The 21658-nt window shown below is 41.4% G+C and overlaps 1 protein-coding gene across 1 annotated transcript in view; it reads right to left on the bottom strand.

Moving 5' to 3' along the window:
* Window positions 1-21658, bottom strand: part of LANCL3 (LanC like family member 3) — a 118968-nt gene that overhangs the window by 12044 nt on the left and 85266 nt on the right. Inside the window, exons 2-4 of the mRNA XM_055393914.2 lie at window positions 15610-15733; window positions 14252-14449; window positions 6252-6459 (exon numbers count right to left, since the gene is read on the bottom strand). Coding sequence (XP_055249889.2) covers window positions 6252-6459; window positions 14252-14449; window positions 15610-15733 — 530 coding nt within the window. The remainder of the gene's footprint in view (window positions 1-6251; window positions 6460-14251; window positions 14450-15609; window positions 15734-21658) is intronic.

Here is a 21658-nt window from a genome sequence, read left to right as displayed (position 1 = left end):
GGGCAACCCACTCCAGTATTCTTGCCTGGAGAATCCCCATGGATAGCGGAGCCAGGCAGGGTACAGTCCATGGGGTCACAAGAGTCGGACATGACCTAGAGACTAAACAACCACTGGGGAAAAACAAAAGCATTAGAAATGTGAAAGGGCATGTAATCACAGACATGGGAAATTTTAAATACCATGGAACTGTACTTTTAGAATCTTTATGTCAAAGATTAAAAAATAAATCCATATGAACTAGATGCTTTAATAGGAGTTTGTGTGTGTTAGTCACTCAGTCATGTCCAACTCTTTGCAACACCATGGACTATAGCTTGCCAGGCTCCTCTGTGCATGGAATTCTCCAGGCAAGAATATTGGAGTGGGTTGCCATTCCCTTCTCCAGGGGATTTTCCCAACCCAGGGATCGAAAACCCAGGTCTCCTGAATTGTAGGCAGACTCTTTACATTTGACCTATTACCAAAAATAATTCAAAAACAGGTAGGTAATCTGAATAATAATCATAGGAAACTGAAAAGGTTGTCAAATAGCTTTCTGGAACCATAAATTCCAACTCTGTGTTAAAAGAGTAGTAGGAGATAACCAAACAATGTTTATTCCAGGAAGGTACATATTGTTTGACTTTACTGTTTTAGGAACTGCCAAAGGAAGTCTCTCCAATTTGGGCCACACCACATTTAACTTTGAGTTATGATGAAGTAGAAATTTCAGTTCACTAAACAATTAAATACAATGTCCAAACAATATACAGATATTACCTGCATATTTTCAGTTTTCACTTGTAAGTGAGAAATTTGTCTGAAGGATGCTGCCATCCCAGACTTTATAACTAAAGCTCTGTAATCTAGGACTGGTCTGCCAGAAAAATAGAGGGGTTGTTCAGATCTTTTTTAATAGGCTTTCTAGAGCATGACAACCTCTGATGAAATTTATTCCAATGGTGATATCACATTAGCCTAAATAATCTCCCAAATGACTTTTTTCCCCTATGTGCTGTACTTAGTCACTCAATCGTGTTTAACTCTTTGTGACCCCATGGACTGCACTCTGCCAGGCTCCTCTGGATTCCCCAGGCCAGAATACTGAAGTGGGTAGCCTTTCCTTCCTCCAGAGGATCTTCCCAACCCAGGGATCAAACCCAGGTCTCCCGCATTGCAGGTGGATTCTTAACCACCTAAGCCACCAGGGAAGCCTATGTTTGAGAAATAAATCCTATACTTGGGAAATAAAGGGTCAGGTTGCAAACCTAAACAGATTAGGGAGTCATGAATCAAAATACATTAACAGAATTCCTAAACAATGTAGCTACAAATAGGGGACTCATATGCTAGTATTTTTCCTTCTGTGCATACATGCAAATATCATAAAAGGTATTTTACAGTTTAAGACTGAATATTAGATAAATTGCCTTGAAAAGGCCTCTCTGAGAAAATGATTTTTGAATGATGGTCTGAATGAAGTGAGAGAGCTGGGAGATATATGTAGGAAGTGAACATCACAGGTATGGAGAAACCGAAACTTGAAGGGCCTTGAGGTAGATTTTACCTGGAATCTTAACAGAATCACTGTGGTGAAAAAAAACGGAAGGAAGACAAGTAGGGCATCATATCAGAGACATAATGGGAGGCAAGATATGGAGGACCTTTTGTTCAGTGAAGAGACTTAGTCTTTTACTCTGAGTCATGTAGAAAGCCACCAGATTATCTTGAACAGAGGAGTGTCATAATCTGATATGATACACATTATAAGAAGCAAATTTAAAAGATCATGGTGAAACACAGACTCATTCCTAATGAAATCAGCATGAAGGCAAAGATGTTTACTATCCTTAGTATTGAACATTGCTATGGAGATTCTGACCCATGCAATAGGAAATGAAAAAAAAAAAACAGTACACAGTTGAGTAGGGAGTAACAATATTATAATTATTTGCAGAAAATATGAGTGCCTACTTAGAAAACCCAATGGAATCTAATGAAAATCTAATAGAAATATTAATGGAATTCACTAAGGTGGCCAGATATGTCATCTTGATATTTATCAAAACTAAGATGTTTGTAAGATACAATGTTGATTTATATGAGAGAAGGGCATCTTAGATAATATGTATGTTTTTAACTACAATAATATGTATACTTTTAAAAGCTTTCATAAATGTCAGTAAATGACCTGAAAACATAATTGAGGAAAAGAGTCCATTCACAATTCTGGAAACATAAAATACACAGCAATAAAATTAACAAGAAACATACAAATCCTTTTTCATAAGACCAAAAGTTCACCAAATGACATTTTTACAAACTTAGGGAAACCATACCATGTTCTTAGATGGAAAAACTCAATATTCTAAAAATGTCACTAAGCAACATATAAATTCATTGAAATCCCAATCAAATGTCCATAGGCTTTTTTAACTCTTGAAAAACTGATTCTAAAATACAAATGGAAGAATAAAAGAGAGAGTACAGCTAAGAAAAATTAGAAATAAATGAATAATGAAATAAAGTCCAGAGACAAACCCATATATTTATATAAATTCAGTCTGTGATAAATTTGGAATTTCAAATCATTGGCGTCAACAGACATTATGGGGAAGTTTTTTATTATTATTATTATTAAAAAACACACAAAAAAATTTTAAAAAAACATAAAGATAGACACCCATCTGACACTATCTTAAAAAGTAAGCTCTAAGCTAATCAAAGATTTAAAAGTTAAAGTAAATTTTAAATTGGTGGGAGAAATGGGCAAAGGGGTATAAATTTATTTTAAAAATTAAAATAAAATAATAAAAGTACTAAAAGCTCAGTCATGTCTAATTCTTTCCAACCCCGTGGACTGTGGCCTGCCAGGCTTCTCTATCCAAGGAATTCTTCCAGGCAAGAATACTGGAGTGGGTAGCCATTCCCTTCTCCAGGGGATCTTCCCAACCCAGGAATTATACCCAGATCTCCTGTATTGCAGGCAGCCTCTTTACCATCTGAGCCACCAGGGAAGCCCAAAAGTACTAAAGGTCCATGTAAAGTAATATTATTTTTATTTATTTATTTGTTTATTTATTTTAATTGGAGGCTAATTACTTTACAATATTGCATTGGTTTTGCCATACATTGACATGAATCCATCCCGGGTGTACATGTGTTCCCCATCTTGAACCCCCCTCCCACCTCCCTCCCCATCCCATCCCTCTGGTTCATCCCAGTGCACCAGCCCTGAGCACCCTGTCTCATGCATCGACCTCGACTGGCGATTCGTTTCACATATGATATTATACATGTTTCAATGCCATTCTCCCAAATCATCCCACTCTTGCCCTCTCCCACAGAGTCCAAAAGACTGTTCTATACATCTGTGTCTCTTTTGCTGTCTCGCATACAGGGTTATTGTTACCATCTTTCTAAATTCCATATATATGTGTTAGTATACTGTATTGGTATTTTTCTTTCTGGCTTACTTCACTCTGTATAATAGGCTCCAGTTTCATCCACTTCATTAGAACTGATTCAAATGCATTCTTTTTAATTGCTGAGTAATACTCCATTGTGTATATGTCCCACAGCTTTCTTATCCATTCGTCTGCAGATGGACGTCTAGGTTGCTTCCATGTCCTGGCTATTATAAACAGTGCTGCACTTCTTTAAGTATAACACAAAATCCAGAAATTCAAAAAATTTGACAACTTTTTCAAGAGAGATACATAAAAATTTTGGTCTGACAAAAGACCATGAACCAAGCTGAAAGAAAAATGGCAAAGTAGAAAAATATTTATAGCATACATTGACAAAGAGTTATAGTACTCAAAATAAGCATCATAACAGGAAAAAAAAATGGGCAAAAGATAAAGACAGTTTAAAAATACCTCTGGATTTAATGATTTCAATTTAAAAATTTTTCTGACAAGTGTACCAAAAGATATGTATTGGATATTTGGGACAATTTTGTTTGTTTTAGTAAAGACTGCACATACACTAAGTGTCCATTACTTAAAGATTGGTCAAATTAATCATGGTACAACTATAATAAATAAGTTGATCTGATCATATGGACTACAGCCCTGTCTAACTCAACGAAACTAAGCCATGCCGTGTGGGGCCACCCAAGACAGACGGGTCATGGTGGAGAGGTCTGACAGAATGTGGTTCACTGGAGAAGGGAATGGCAAACCACTTCAGTATACTTGCCTTGAGAACCCCATGAACAGTATCAAAAGGCAAAATGATAGGATACTGAATGAGGAATTCCCCAGGTCGGTAGGTGCCCAATATGCTACTGGAGATGAGTGGAGAAATAACTCCAGAAAGAATGAAGGGATGGAGCCAAAACAAAAATAATACCCAGTTGTGGATGTGACCAGTGATAGAAGTAAGGTCTGATGCTGTAAAGAGCAATATTGCATAGGAACCTGGAATGTTAGGTCCATGAATCAAGGCAAATTGGAAGTGGTCAAACTGGAGATGACAAGGGTGCCCGTGGTCATGTATGGATGTGAGAGTTGGACTGTGAAGAAAGCTGAGCGCTGAAGAATTGATGCTTTTGAACTGTGGTGCTGGAGAAGACTCTTGAAAGTCCCTTGGACTGCAAGGAGATCCAACCAGTCCATTCTAGAGGAGATCAATCCTGGGTGTTCATTGGAAGGACTGATGCTAAAGCTGAAACTCCAATACTTTGGCCACCTCATGCGACGAGTTGACTCACTGGAAAAGACTCTGATGCTAGGAGGGATTGGGGGTGGGAGGAGACGGGGATGACAGAGAATGAGATGGCTGGATGGCATCACCGACTTGATGGACATGAGTTTGAGTGAACTCCGGGAGTTGGTGATGGACAGGGAGGCCTGGCGTGCTGTGATTCATGGGGTTGCAAAGAGTCGGACATGACTGAGTGACTGAACTGAACTGAACTGAACTGAACTGAAATGGTCATTAAAACAATGAGCTAGATCTACACAAACTGAAATAAAGGGTGTCCCTTAACAATTGTTTATTTAAAATTATAAACTGCAAACAGTATGTATAGTACAGTTACACATACATAATTGTAGGTTTTTATTAAAATATATTATATATACATACATATAAGAACATACATTTATGCATAGAGAAATGTTTGGAATGATATAACTCAAATTTTTAGTGATTATAACACTGAATACATATACTGCAGATACTGTGTGTCAGGCACTGTTCTAAATGATAAATGAGGACATTATGCTGAGTGAAATAAGCCAGGCACAAAAAGACAAATACTCCATGATAACACATGAGAAATCTACAACAGTTAAACTCACAGAAGTAGAGAATAGAATGAAGGTTGCCAAGGGTTGGGGTGGAGGAGGGGAAATGGGGAGTTTTTGCTCAATTGGTAGAAAGTTTATGTTATTGAAGTTGAGTAAGTTTCAGAGATCTGTTGTATATTACTGTGCCTATAGCTAACAATATGGTACATGAAAAAAATATGCTAAGAGAATAGAGCTCATATTAAGTGTTCTTACCACAATAAAAAAAATCACAAATAGACATACCCCTTGGCCCAGTAATTCCACTTCTAGGGATTTACCTTACAGATATGGTGGCTAGGATGGTAAAGAATCTACCTGCAATGTAGGAGACCCAGGTTTGATCCCTGGGTCGGGAAGATCCCTTGGAGAAGGCAATGGCAACCCACTCCAGTATTCTTGCCTGGAAAATCCCATGGACAGAGGAGCCTGGCAGGCTGCAGTCCATGGGGTTGCAAAGAATTAGACACGACTGAGCAACTGACTAACACACTTTCATACCCATAGGTGAACATCATGATATATGTACAAGATTATTCATCATAGCATTTTAAGTAATGCAAAACCCTGGAAAGAATCCAAACTGCCCTCCATATGGCTTATTCATAAGATGTAATACTATACAACAACAAAGATGAAAAGTCCTTTATTTACTGATTGAGGGTGATCACTATGATACCAAAATGCTACCATTTGTATCAAAAAAGAGGGACACAATTTTACATATACACTTATCTGCTCATATATATATGTATATATTTATATATACATACATACATACACAGAGACAGATATGTATAACTCTGAGAAGGTAACTAATGTAACTGTCTCCTGGGAGGTGAACTAAATTGCTAAAATGCACCGTGGAAGTATCTGTGTTTACACTTTTAAAACTATGTGACTATTACTTGTTCCGAACATTAACTGGATTAACATTTGGAAAAACAAAAAAACATGCAAAGAAAGTCTGACCTTTGGGCTCGGTAGATGTATTTAGAGTTTCCGGTGAGCCGGTAGAGCAGCAGGAAGACATAGGCACTGCCAGCCACCCCATGGCAGATCCCTGGGCCCTTCTTTAGCAAGCCCTTCTGCCACGTGAGTTCCCCACACCGGATACATGTGTCCAGGTACTGTGGTTTCTTGGAAACCAGATAAGCTTTGGCAAACAGATAGGCAATTCCTGTAAAAACATCACAGATATTAGAGGTAATTTTCAAGGCTTAATACTATACAGTGAAACTTCTCAAACTGGAAGAGGCCCACACATCATCAGGGTATTGGTAAAATATCCATTCTAATCAAGTAGGTCTAAGGTGGGGCCAGGGGTATTACATTTCTAATGATGACCCTTCCAGGGACCACATTTTGAGTAGCAAGGCTATAGAATCTTCTCCAAGGGAGTCTTTTTGTACCTGTGAGATTTAAATTGAATTGTATGGTGATTATCAGTGCCGAAAGAAAGAGCAACAAGCACCTAGTCAGATAAAATCCATAATTTGCAAATGGGTTAATATTTAATGACAAATACCCTAGTAAGCATTACGCATATCTTGCTATTTAGGAAAGGCTAAATGTTTAGACAGTTTGCCCATCCCCCCACGGACATTCAGAATTTGTCATGTTAAAAGTATTTAAAACTATACACCTTTTCTTAAGAGACAAACTGGGAGTCCTTCCAAAAACAACAATGATTCCAAGTGACTTGGCCAAGACTCTGGCTTCAGCTGTGAAGTGAGGCCCTGCCATCTTGACTGTTCCAAAGAAAGATCGTTCCTTCAACACTGCTCAACCAAGGCAATCTCCATTACACAGGTAGGAACAGAAACAAGTGATAGCTATTAATAGAAACCATTTCCCCCACCTTCCAGGTGCTCATATTCGGAGAGGAGATTAGTAGCCCAAGATCACCCTCTCCTGACTTGCCTACCTTCTACAGAAAGTGGGACAGACTGGAATTTAGTAGATATTTGGACTAGCTCATCCATCAGGGTTATCTCTGCCTTTGTCTGTGACTGGCCTATTTTACAACTGTGTGGAGACAGAAATTACCTTGTAGAAAACTGACAATAATGTAAATAATACCTGTCTCTAGAAATTTCACATTCTGTCTGATAGATGTTGCGTTGACTTCCCTCAGTCTTTGTGGAAGCAGCGAGTTTTTGCATCTATTAAGCAAACTCATGTCAGCCTTCTTCATGGCCTAGAGATACGTCTGCTCTTTGGAGATTCCTTTGGGAGAGTTATAACACCTTTCTCTGGTTCCCTCATTAATTTATGAGTTAAATAAAATTGTTGACATGTTTATTTTATATTTGTCTGAGAGTCATGATTTTATTCTCTTTTAAATATGTATCTTTGGGGACTTCCCTGGAAGACCAGTGATTAAGATTCCATGCTTCCAATGCAGGGGGCATGGGTTCGATCTCTGGTTGGGGAACCAACATCCCACATGCCTCACTATGTAGCAAAAAAGGAAAAAAAGAAAAGGCATTCTTTAACACTCTCTATGATGAACACCTAACAACGGCCTCTCCTCAGCTAGTGCTTTCCGGAGAACCACTGACAATGGTCACCTATAGCACTATCCTCCTTCAGTTTTAGGAAGAAAGTGTCATTTCCACAAAGAATGATTTTTAAAAGAATTTCACTTAGTTAATTATGCATTCATTCATTCACTGTATCCATTCATTTGAAAGTGTTCATTGATGATCTGCTGTATTCACAGCCCTAGGCAGGGCCAGCTCTATGGGCGGGTGACCTGTACAGCCTCACAAAGGACCTCCAGAAGGGTCCCACCCTGTACTGAAGACTCTTTGTTGCCATCTTGAATTTCTTAATCCTTTCTCAAAAAAGGGTCTGCGTGTTTATTTTGTACTGGGTCCCCCAAATTATGTAGCCAGCTCTGGCCCTGGGTGATATAAAATAAATGATAACTCAACACAATGCCTGCCCTTCAGGAAGGCACTATCTAGAAAGGGAGAAAATGATATGTCCTTGTGACAGATACACAATAAGACACACAGTTTACGATGATGTTGGGACATAAAATGAATGGCACTGAAAATCATACTAGAGGGATCAGAAAATTCTAAATTCCCTGAGGGAGACTGTCAAGGGAAGCTTTGCTAGAAGTTGGCTTTCTCCAGAACTGTGTAGGATACATAGGAAACTTCAGGCCGGAGGAGAGGGGGAGAGAGCATTCCAGGCATCAAATCAGCAAAGGCAAAGATTCTAAGCCACAATAAACAAGTCACATGAAGACCAGTGGGGCAGAGTGTTCTAAGCAACAGGAAAATGGAAGGGTAGATTGCATTCACATTTGGGATGATTTTACAAGTCCAACTGGGCACCTTGGAATGTATTTGTGGGTGGTAGGGAACCAATGCAAGTGTTTTGTTGTGAAAATTTGGTTTATCTTTTTAATGATGATTACTGTTATAGGCAAAATGCCCCACTGTGCAATCAACCAAGACCTGAAGAAGGGCAATAGGGTAGCTATGAGCTGAGCGTGTCAGCAGAAAGATGACAAAGAGGCTAATGAAACAGACAGCTCACAGGCTTGGTGGTTGCTTAGATATTAATTATCTACTATATACCAGGACAGTAGTAGGTGCTAAGATTTTTAAAAGCCCCTCCTTTCATAGTCTTTACAACCTAACTGGGGGCATTCATTAGGCCATGTGAGGGGAAAGCCAGGCATTGAGGAAGCACAGAGGAAGGCTCCTAACCCACATGTGGAGGGAGGAAAGACCCACGAGGAATGTGACACCACCTAACCCAGGTACTGAAGGTGAAGCGGAAGCCCTTGGCGCTCTATCAGATCCCTTTTATTTAACAGCAGGTGCCCCATCTCCCAGCTTCTGACAAACCTCACAGCTTCCCTCTTCTTGGGGGATAGGCCCTCAGCCAAATGGGAGGCTATGCAATGCACCCCCATCACCAAGCAATTTTGGCCAATGACTAACAGACATAAAGGTCAGCTCCCTCTGCTTCAAGGTGGACCAACTCTTCAGTGTAATTTGTGGTTCTTATCTCCCCACCTCCAGAATCCAGGTGAAGCTCCTGTCTAGGTGAGACAGAGAGCCCTTGGCCACCCAGCTCCTACTCTGTCCCCTGGCCACTCCTCCCCCTCTCCCTCTGTGGAGCTTTTCACTTCAGTAAAACCAAACCACCCCCACGGTTCCCTTCCTTCACCATGTTGGCACCATGCCTCTGACTTTTCTTGGAATAAACTTCTCACCTTTCTTAGTCTGGCCAACTTATCTCAGGCATCACCTCCTCCAGGAAGCCTTCCTGGAACCTGGAGAAGGACCAGAGATGCCTCCTCTGAGCTCCCATCACTCCTACAAATCTGAGCACTTATTCAGTTATCATATTAAAACTACTTGTTTTTAAATATAATAACTTATTTTTAAATTGAAGTATAGTTGATCTATAATATTATGTTCATTTCAGGTGTATAGGATAGAGATTCAGTATTTTTACAGACTAAACTCCATTAAAAGTTATTACAAGAAAATTGTAATTCCCTGTGCTGTACAACATATGGGCTTCCCTGGTGGCTCAGATGGTAAAGAGTCTGCCTGCAATGCAGGAGACCCGGTTGGATCCCTGAGTCTCAAAGATCCGCTGGAGAAGGGAATAGCAACGCACTCCAGTATTCTTGCCTGGAGAATCCCATGGACAGAGGAGCCTGGTAGGCTACAGTCCACGGGGTTGTAAAGAGTATGACACAACTTAGCAAACTAAACAACATACAACATATTGTTGTTGCTTAGCAATTTTATACACAGTGGTTTGTATCTCTTAATCCCCTAACCCCTATCTTGCCCCTCCTCCCTTCCACCTACCCTCTGGTACCCATTGTGCTCATGTTCAGTTGAACAGTTGTGTTCAACTGTTTGCAACCCCATAGACTGTAGCCTGCCAGGCTCCTCTGTCCATGGGATTTCCCAGGCAAGGATACTGGAGTGGGTTGCCATTTCCTTCTCCAGAAGATCTTCCTGACCCAGGGATCGAACCCATGTTTCCTCCACTGGCAGGCAGATTCTTTACCACTGAGCCACCAGGGAAGCCCTCTGGTACCCCATTGGTACCCATTAGTTTGTTTTCTGTATCAGTAAATCTGTTAAAATTACTTATTTTCATGTCTGCCGCCCCTCATATTGTGCCAGCTAACTAAGGGCAGGTATTCTGTCATGTTCATTTTTGCTCTCCGATCTGTGTCAAGGTGTTTGACACATGTCAAGGCCTCCACAAATGCCTGCTGACACTATCATGTCTCATTTCTCACCCTGGTGCAGGTGGATGCTGAAGCGGACATGAGATATGTGGAAGGAAGATGGGCTGAGATGGTCCCATTGCCAAACCAGGCCACTAGCCCCAGGCAGCTTAAAGGATATTGATCCTGCAGTTCTGGCCAGAGAAAGGGCCTCTTCCTGCAGCCCAGATCAAAGAATGGCACATGGAAGGGACCTTGAAAAACTCCTAAACCTATTGTCTTCTTACCTAACCTAGAGAAGTCCACAATCAGGTGGCTTAATCTAAAAGGAAAGGATGTTGGCTTTCTTTGCTTTTGCTGGGAACACTGTCATGTCATCATGGAAACACGGATTATTGTCCACTGACACGAAACTCCCAGGCAGCAATGATATATGTCTTTGCCAAATATTAATACAACTGGGAAAAGGAATTATTACTTAAGAAATATGGTTTGGGAGACTGAATCTTTGAAAACATGTGATAGAGCAGAGTCTCATAATAGTCAGACTTGGTACATATTATTTCAACATCCTGCAGAATCAGCACACAGGTCCATTCTGGGATCTGTAATTGCACTGAAGCAGGCACTGTACAGTGTACACTACAAAGCTTAGTGGTCGAAGACACCTGCACTGTATAAATCCCTGTTGTTATTTATTCAAAGTCACCCTTTGTAATTCACTTTACTTCAATAAAAAAACAACAAAGAAAAAAGTCACCTATGCAGGAGCCCTCATGAAATGATTAAAAAAAAAAATGCTACACCTGTGTTTCACCCAGAGTAAAGGAAATGAACTGTCAGTGTGACCACAGTAATGATGTAACATAATGCCATCCAGACTTTATTTTAGCCACAGCATTTGTGTTAATGATTTTGTAAACAGTTTTCATCTTGTATTTCAGAATCACTAAGGCTAGGAAGGGGTCAGGTGAATCTGCCTGCATCTAGTGAGAAAAACTTGATGTTTCACTAGGTATTTATAAATGTGAGAGTCTGCAAATCGTTGGGGCTATATCCCTCAGGAACGGCAAGGGACCGCAGGATCAAAAGGTTTCTGTAGTGATTAAAAGAAAAAAAAAACAAAAGACAGTTTCCCTACTCCATCTCCATGTACTCCTTTCACAGATGAAGAAAACAAAAAAGCACAAAAGAAACAAAGTGGTTTTCTCAAGGTTACTTAACTGGTTAGTGTTGGAGCTACAATTAGAATTCAGAGTTATTAACTTAAGAGTCCAGAAGTATATTCACACTGCATACATGATAACTAAGGCTGTCACCTGCAGAGGTGGGTTGAAGGCAATTCAACAGGAAACAATTATAGCGGGAGATAAGATATCATTGATGAAATTCCACATTGTGGACTATTTCTGGCAGGTTTTTAATCACAGAATCAGTCTGCTGCCCCAAACCATCTGTACTGTTCATAAATCTACTCTCAAAAAAAGTTTTCCTCACACAAGTGAGAATTATTTTTCTAGGTCATCTCTTGCTTTAGAATTTTTGGAGCACTTACTGTTGCCAACTTCAGAGGAATCTTGATGATTTTTAACCTGCACTTATCAGATTCGTAATCCCTCTTGGTGCTATTTTTAGCACATTTCTTAAAAGGAAGACTGATACCCTTGAGATGGAAGTGGTAGTTGGCAGACATAATGGGCTCCATTTGGTTGTTTATTCATTTGTGAACTGGCTTATTTTTGGCAGTCTGGTGAATACGTGGGTTGAATGCTTTTGCTTTGCAACCTACATTTAATCTTACCAAGATACGGAACATGAATGATATATGAGAATAAAGTCCTCAGGGTAATGAATCCTATGCTGTACTGTTATGGTCCATGATTTACGAAGACAGATGGGATGTGAAGTACAGTATAGAAAGAATGGAGTAACTGTCCTTCAAGACCCCCCACATCAATTAAGTGACCCAGCCACTTATTTTAGTAGACAATCTGTCCACTCACTACAGGGCTTTTACTATACATTGAATCCTTTTAAAACAGGCTGTATTTAATTTGGGACATTTCCAAAATTCAAGGATCCTGGGGTGCTTGAAGGATATCCAATGGCCATCACTGCTAATGATTAAAGGGAACAGGAAATGAGAGTGTTGAGCATAACATGAAGAGATATCATTTCCAGAATGGTAAATAACTGCTGTTTTTCTTCAAGAAAAAGTTCAAAGCCAGAAAAAAAATGGACTCAAATGATCACTGGTGGGAATTAGCCTGGATATAATGTACAATGCCCTGCCAGTGGTGCAAGAGCACACAGGAGCCTTTGAAGTCCTCCCTTTAGTAAAAGTGGCAGGCAGAGAAAATCTAGCCAATGGACTAAGACTTCTATTATTTGTCATCTCAGACTGTACTGAAGTAAAAAATGAAATTCCACTCGGATTAAAGAAGGCTACATAGGTTAAGAGGGGAAAAGAAGTAATAAAAATCAGGTAACAAACTAAAGACAAATTAAATATATTTTAAAGCTGTACTCACTCATGGCATTGAAGCATAGCCTTGAAAATTAAATACACTCCTAATCAAAAAAGTGCGTTATTTCGGTATTTTAAGTCTCTCCCCTGGCCAATAGACCAAAATGAATTGTTTTCTCTGAATTTAATTTATTTTGAATTGCATCTTCTCTAAGGCCTAATTAGTGGTATAATGGGGTTAAAAAGAAAGAAAGAAAGTGAAAAGATGGGGTCTGATAAGTTTCCAGGCTCAATTCCAAAGAGTTCACTGCAAATGGCTTCTCATTTCTCTAGACTTTTCATTAGGTGATAATGGAAACTGTCATTTGAAGACGAATTACAGAACAGTCCATCTTAAACCTTAATGTGCATACAAATCGACTAGGGACCTTGTTGAAATGTGGATTGGGATTCACTGGGGCGGGGGTGGGGCCTGAGATTCTTGATATCCAACAAGCGTCCATGTGGCCCATGCCACTGGTCCAGGGACCACGTTTTGAACTGTGAGGTTCCAGACCTGCACTGTCCCATGAAGCCCCTGAGCGCCTGCAACATGGCTAGTCTGAATCAGGATGGGATGTAAGTCTAACATATACACAGGATTTCAAAGACAATATTTCAAAACTGTGAAATCCTACTTGATTTTTAAATTGGCTGCATGTTGAAATAACATTTGGGGTATACTGAAAGTGTTAGTCACTCAGTCGTGTCCGACTCTTTGTGACCCCATGGACCATAGCCTGCCAGGCTTCTCTGGCCATGGAATTTCCCAGGCAATATAGGAATGGGTTGCCGTTTCCTACTCCAGGGGATCTTCCTGACTCAGGGATCGAACTCTGGTCTCTTGCATTGCAGGCAGATTCTTTACTGTCTGAGCTACCAGGGAAGCCTCTTGGGGTATATTGGGGTAGATATATTATGAAAATTAATTTCACCTATTTCTGTGGTTTTACCAGGGCTACTAAACAGTTATTTCATTTGGGGCTCATATTATATTTTATTGGAGAACACTAGTTTAATTTGTATGCAAATAGATACTGATCATTTATGTTTTAAACCCAGGATCATTTCTGGAGATCTTTAACTGATGGAGACTTTTCTGGCTTTGAAAAGTTTCTTCTTGACCTTTTCACCACCCGTGGTAGTGGTGTAAGGTGAGAAATACCCTCACTTCTCAGAAAAGGCATGTGTCTTTGGCTAAGCCTGCTGAAAGGCAATGTTTTCAGATAAGAATGGGAGTGAGACCTGGGGCGCCGTGGCACCAGTGCACCAGCTCATTCTCCCTCTCGATGGCCTCGCCGAGCTCAGGGGGCCAGTTGCAGTTCTGTTCCTGCTCCATAAGGAAGTCCACGCTCTGCCACACCAGCTCCTGGTCCGAGGGCTTGAGGTGCTCATGGTAAGAAAGAAGCATCTGGAGGATGGACGATAGGCCATGAGCTGCTCCTATACAGACAAGAGAAGCATCGTTAATTCAATTGGGAGGAGGACCAGTTTGAAGTCTGGGCCCAAGTATGACAAATGGATGAAGGGGATGGGGAAAGCCAGGCATTCTGGGCAAAAGGAACAGGCACAGTGGTTTGTTTGCTGGAGACTATGCTGTACAGAACCAAGGAAAGGAAAGAAAAAGCTGGAGTTTGGAGAGGGAGGAAGGCAATCTACAATGGGCCCGGCAAGTCATGCAGGGAAGGGGTGATGGGGAGACTATGAAAGATTCAAAGGAGGAGTAACCAACTTTCATTCACAAGCCTCATATCTCAAAAGTAGCCATTGTGATTTGGTATTCTGTTATTGTGTGTGTGTGTGTGTGTGTGTGTGTGCACACGCACTCAGTTGTGTTCAACTCTTTGCGACCCCATGGACTGTAGCCTGCCAGGCTCCTCTGTCCATGGGATTTCCCAGGCAGGGATACTGGAATGGGTTGTCATTTCCTTCTCCAGGGGATCTTCCCGACCCAGGGATCGAACCCATGTCTCCTGCATTGGCAGGCAGATTCTTTACCACTGAGTCACTAGGGAATTAATCCATTAATATTAAAAACTTGAAGATGTCAGTGGCTGAATCCTGTTTCCCTGTGCACAGGTACTACCGGCAGTGATTGTATAAGCTGTTCAACTTTCAGCAAAAATAGGCCAATGAATTCACAATCAAGAATAAAGTATTTTAGTCTTTAGTGAAAGTCCCTGGTGGCTCAGTGGTAAAGAATCTGCCTGCCAATGCAGGAGACCTGGGTTTGATCCCTGGGTCAGGAAGATCCCCTAGAGAAGGGAAGGGCTACCCACTCTAGTATTCTTGCCTGGAAAATCCCATGGACAGAGGAATCTGGCGGGCTACAGTCCATGGGGTCACATAGAGTCAGACATGACTGACTCTCTCTCTCTGACACACACACACACACACACACACACACACACACATTGTTAAAACAGCTACCTTTCTGACAGGTAGACTCTGAAAATAAATATGAAATTGTGCTTTGAAGTATCCATCAACAGTTATTTTCAAATAGCTTTTTAAAAGGTTCCCAGTGATAGTGATGACCTATGTAAAAGTGGCTATTAGAGACTGCCTTCCTCCTCCAGGCCTTGGCCAACACCTTCACTCACCCAAGTATTCGGTTCCATAGTAAGAATACATCAGTGGGAATGGCTTCCTCTTTTTCATGGCATACTGTTTCCCAGAGTCCAGGATGGCCTGGCAAATTGATTTGATCTGGGCTGGGGTCAGCACCTGAGTAAGGAAATCAAGAAGCAGAAGTCAAGTCAGGATCTTCATTATTCCTCTGACACCAGATTTTCTTGCTTAAATAGTCCATCAGCATAAACCCCACACACTCCTCTTCTTCTTTGTAAATAAGCTCAGCCCACCACACCTTTTTTTTAAACCACTGATTCTCTCTCTGCTGTCAAATTTATCTCCCCTCTTCAGAAAATTTGCTGTTCTGACGGCAAACACAAATCTTTACTGCTATAGGCTTTTGTAAAAGGCAAAGACCACCTTACAGCTGTTATGTGTCATTAATCCTTGTCACAAGAACAAGCAGTTGCTCAGAAAATAACAAAGACTGGTCCTAAGTGACCATGCTTAACAAAGCTGTTACTCCTGATATATGGCATGGGTCTGGCTCAGACAACGGGCCTTCAGTTTGTGTCATTTTGATTGTGCTTATAAAGCCACAATTCTATGACAAGCTGTTCCACGACAGACTCGCTAGAGCCTGCTTTTGCAATCTCTGAAGGGCTTCCTAGGTGCCTGCCATCAGCTTCACTAAGACTCTGGGTCCTCGTTTTCCATTTGGTTGCTCAGAAACAATTACAGGTATGCCATGAGTTTCAACTAAAATTTCTCTTTTAATAGATATCTATCTTTGCCTCTTGGGTTTACTCCTTCCTGTCTAACATTCCCAAAGACCTATCTTCCAACACCTTCCCACCATCATTTCCAGGCTTAGCCCCAGGTCTTTCCTTAGCTGAACAGCCTATTTCTATTTTCCACTCTGTATCTATCAAATTGCTACAAAAATTTTAATTTGCCACTAAAATCATCTTTCTCTGTGCCTTTATTGGCATCAGCTGATCTCACATTTGGTCTGACTCTACCTAATATCTTGCATTATCAGTCTCATATCAACCCCGCCATCCTGGCTCACTCTCAGAAACTTGCCAAGAACCTCAAAAGGCATGAACTTAAAAGGAGTCTGTCCTGGTACCATCCATAATTCCCTAGGAATATATTTGGCTCTTCACCTGAACTGAGGTCCTGTTTGCCTCTACTGGTCTTGAATCCATACAACAGAGGCAGTTTTTGTGACAGGAAAAGACCACTGGAGTTTCAGGGTATGTACTCATTTGAATGACTCAAGTTCTCCCTATTTGACTTCCATGCTGGTAATTGAAAACTGGATTACTTTTTCCTCCGTTGAACATATATTCATGTCTCTTTTTCCTCCACCTGCTTGTTTTTCTTTTTTCTCTATTTTTTGACCACACAGTGCAACATAGGAGATCTTAGTTCTCTGACCAGGGATTGAGCCTTCACCCCCTGCAGTGAAAGTGTGGTGTCCTAACCACACTGGACCACCAAGGGAAGTCCCATCCACCTGCTTGTTTTTAACCCAGAAAAAAAAATCAACTTTGGTTCTATGTGGTGCCCTCTCTTTTCCTTTCCACCCCTAATCCACAGCTCCCAATAGAGAATGAGTTTATAAAATATTGCAAAACCTCCCCGGTCATGCATCATGTCTGGGCGGTTTCCTCTTATCTCTCAGAAACACTGTGAAAAACAAAGAGAAACGGTGCTTGTTGGGCTGGATAAAGACCAGTTATGCGTGCAGTTCTTTATCGCTGGGAACAGGCAAGACCTACCCTTGGCTTTATTGATCAGCAAATAAAAAGTGAAGAGTGCTCGTGAAAAGTGTGCGGAGGAGACCATCGAGGAAGAGGGTCCTGGTCTCACCACCCTTCCCCCCAACGCACATTACATTAGGAAGGAAGGAGATGACATGGTGCCGGGGTGGGGGGGTGTGGACAGTGGCTACTTCATGTTCTCTCATAGGTCTGCCCTCTCCAATATTCCTCCATGTCCCACTCCCAGCGCAGAGTAACACTTGAGCCCACATACCTCGATGAAGATGGCCTCCCAGCTTCTGAAACCTGCTGAAGCCTTAGGAATGAGGAAACAGCATTAGCATTTCCACTGGGGGGAAAAGAGTGACTGCAGGTGGCAGAGAGGGGCTCCCTGCCCATTAGGCCTTTATCAAAACACACCCAAATTCCCTCTCCTGTATTTGTAGTATGTAATAAGGTTATTTGCGTACTGATGTCTTGGATGGACTTGGTTCTCTTTTCTAAGTATTATTATTTTTTTTTACTATAGTTGATTTCCAGTGCTGTGTTAATTTCTGCTGTACAGCTAATTGATTCAGTTATATACATATATACGTTCTTTTTATATTCTTTTCCATTACAGTAATCACAGGGTATTGAACATAGTTCCCTGTGCTACCACAGTAGGACTTTGTTGATTATCCATTCTGTCTGTGATCATTTGCATCTGCTAATCCCATGCTCCCAATCCACCCCTCCCCCAACCCACCCCTGCCTTGGCAACCACAAGTCTGTTCTCTATGTCATGAATCTCTCTGTTTCAAAGATAGGTTCATTTGTGACATATTTTAGATTCTACATATAAGTGACAGCATATTTGGATTTAGTTCTTTAAATAATTTTTTTACACTGAATTGAAATAAATTAAGATATGTCAAACATGCAAAGCAAGTCTCTGGTGGTTTGGTGTAAATAGTTTCATTAACAGAGGTGTCTGTTGTGAAAGAGTCCTATGGGGCTGGGCTGTGAGCATGAAGAGATGAGTGCACAATAAAGCTCATGCTATGTTGCTTGGCCCCAACCTAAAGGTCGAGCTCTGATGCAACCAGCTCCCTACGAGTATACACTATCTTTGTTAAGGAAATAAACGCAATGGGCTAAGCCACAGAAAGCCTGCCTCACCACAGACCCCTTTTCAGAGTGAAGTGTCCCACCCACAGGCCCTCTGAAGTGGCGGTCTTTGCTAGCCTGCTATCAACCATGGCCAGCACGAGCAAGCAACAGTCCAAAATGCCCTGAGTAGGTGACTGCCCAGCCAGATGGAATGCAAAAGGTCACTCCAATATCATGCCAAACACACACATAACAGAGAAAGAATCCAACGCAGTTAATGTCGTTAGCTGACATGAGGTGATTTCCTCCAGCAATGTATTTCACCCACTCCTTTGCCCCACCATTCTGGTGGTAGCACAAGTTTCTGCTTCGAGAAAGAAAAAAGCCATTTGACGATCAATGAACACCAAAATGACTTTTTTTTAGGTTTTTTAAAAAATTTATTGGCGTAGAGTTGATTTACAATGTCATGTTGTACAAGTATATAGCAAAGTGATTTGATTATACATATACATATGTTCATTCTTTGTTTTAATTTTTTTTTTTAGCTGCACTGCACGGCATGTGGCATCTTAGCTCCCTGACAAGGGATTGAACCCACATCCCCTGCACTGGAAGTGTGGAGTCTTAACTACTGGACCACCAGGGAAGTCCCCCTCTTCCTTCTTTTTATGATACCCATGGAGATAATAGCTCTGAGGAAAAAAGGCTTTTGAGTTATTAAGATCCTGGGTATTTTAATACTTAAAGCTGATAAGATAAACAATAGACTTGAAGGCTATATAGAGTCAGGATGGAGCTAAAGCTGTTCAAGGCGGGCAGAGGTGACATGGAACAGAAACCAGGAAGTTGAAAGTCAGTGTGGAGTTCCTGCTGTCCTAGCTCCAGTCCCTTGCAATAGGCATTAGGAAAGATCCTATAATCTCCTGAAAAGGTTTGGAAAATTGTAGGTAGTTAGGATGTGTGCCCCCCCTCGCACCTGGAATTTGGGGAGATGGCAGACTCAGAGATGTGGCTCTTGTCTCAGGGTCTGGGGCCAGTAACAGAGATACTGCTACATAGCATGTCCACAAGAGAGACAGAAGCAATCCCAAGTTTCCTGTGGGTACCATGGTGGAGCAGAAAAACATCCCATATCCAAAAGTAAATTTTTCTAACAAAATTCCCTGTCCAAATTTAGAAGTTAGGGAACTTTTTTGGGTACAAAGTCAAAATACAAACAAATGGTTAGAGGCCTCTTTGGGGCTTTGATTCAGTTGCAAGCCACTAGGTTACAGATAAGAGCCAGGCCTTCAGGAAATCTCTGGAGTGGGTGGAGATGTATGTAAGGTGTTGAGAAGACAAAAACTTATAGGAGTTGCTTTGACACAGAAGAAGCTTAAAGAGATAAGGTACGGCTAAGGGAGGCAGGCTTCCCTGGTGGTGCAGTGGTAAAGAATCTGCCTGCTAATGCAGGAGACATGGACTTGATCCCTGGGTCAGGAAGACCCACTGCAGAAGGAAACGGCAACCCACTCCAGTGTTCTTGCCTGGAAAATTCCATGGACAGAGGAGCTTGGTGGGCTACAGTCTATGGGGACATGACTCAGCAACCAAGCTTGCACAGCTAAGGGAAGGCTTTCAAACAGGAAACAGATATTGATGAATCAGACAATTTACATTATGTGCTTGGCCTGTGCTGGGCACTTTGAGAGAAGATATATTTTTCTTTTTTTTTTTTGATGTGGACCATTGTTTAAAGTCTTTACTGAACTTATTGCAGTATTGCTTCTGTTTTATGTTTTGGTTTTTTGGTTGTGAGGCATCTATTTCTGCTTTATTGACTATGCCAAAGTCTTTGACTGTGTGGATCACAATAAACTGTGGGAAATTCTGAAACAGATGGGAATACCAGACCACCTGACCTGCCTCTTGAGAAACCTATATGCAGGTCAGGAAGCAAGTTAGAACTGGACATGGAACAACAGACTGGTTCCAAATAGGAAAAGGAGTACGTCAAGGCTGTATTGTCACCCTGCTTATTTAACTTATATGCAGAGTACATCATGAGAAATACTGGGCTGGAAGAAGCACAAGCTGGAATCAAGTTTGCCGGGAGAAATATCAATAATCTCACATATGCAGATGACACCACCCTTATGGCAGAAAGTGAAGAGGAACTCAAAAGCCTCTTGATGAAAGTGAAAGAGGAGAGTGAAAAAGTTGGCTTAAAGCTCAACATTCAGAAAACAAAGATCATGGCATCTGGTCCCATTACTTCATGGGAAATAGATGGGGAAACAGTGGAAACAGTGTGAGACTTTATTTTTTTGGGCTCCAAAATCACTGCAGATGCTGATTGCAGCCATGAAATTAAAAGACGCTTACTCCTTGGAAGGAAAGTTATGACCAATCTAGATAGCATATTAAAAAGTAGAGATATTACTTTGCCAACAAAAGTCCGTCTAGTCAAGGCTATGGTTTTTCCAGTGGTCATGTATGGATGTGAGAGTTGGACTATGAAGAAAGCTGATCGCCGAAGAATTGACGCTTTTGAACTGTGGTGCTGGAGAAGACTCTTGAGAGTCCCTTGAACTGCAAGGAGGTCCAACCAGTCCATCCTAAAAATCAGTCCTGGGTGTTCATTGGAAGGACTGATGCTAAAGCTGAAACTGCAATACTTTGGCCACCTCATGGGAAGAGTTGACTCATTGGAAAAGACTCTGATGCTGGAAGGGATTGGGGGCAGGAGGAGAAGGGGATGACAGAGGATGAGATAGCTGGATGGCATCACCGACTCGATGGACATGAGTTTGAGTAAGCTCCGGGAGTTGGTGATGGACAGGGAGGCCTGGCATGCTGCAATTCATGGGGTCGCAGAGTCAGACACAACTGAGCCACTGAACTGAGCCACGTGAAATCTTGGCTCCTTGATTACGGATTGAGCCAGCACCCTCTGCAATGGAAGCTGAAGTCTTAACCACTGGTCCACCAGGGAAGTCCCAAGACAAGATATAATCTCAATAAATAGACTTAACATCTGAATCATTTAAATAATGAAATATTTTGCATTTGTTTAAATTCTCAAAGTCATGACCTATAGGGGTAAGGTGGAGGGAGAGAATATTGAGGGCTTCACAGAGGGAGAGGGACATGAGCTAAGCTTTGAAGGACAGTTAGGAAGTGAATAAATGAAAGGAGATGGGGGGAGGGAGAGAAGGTATTTTAAGTGGTGGGA

Source organism: Moschus berezovskii, chromosome X (assembly GCF_049115385.1).
Source record: "Moschus berezovskii isolate FMDL1 chromosome X, NW_MosBer_1.0, whole genome shotgun sequence".
In the NCBI taxonomy this organism is placed as follows: domain Eukaryota; kingdom Metazoa; phylum Chordata; class Mammalia; order Artiodactyla; family Moschidae; genus Moschus; species Moschus berezovskii.
The sequence above is the reverse complement of the archived record's forward strand: the minus strand, read 5'-3'. Positions and strand labels throughout refer to the sequence as shown.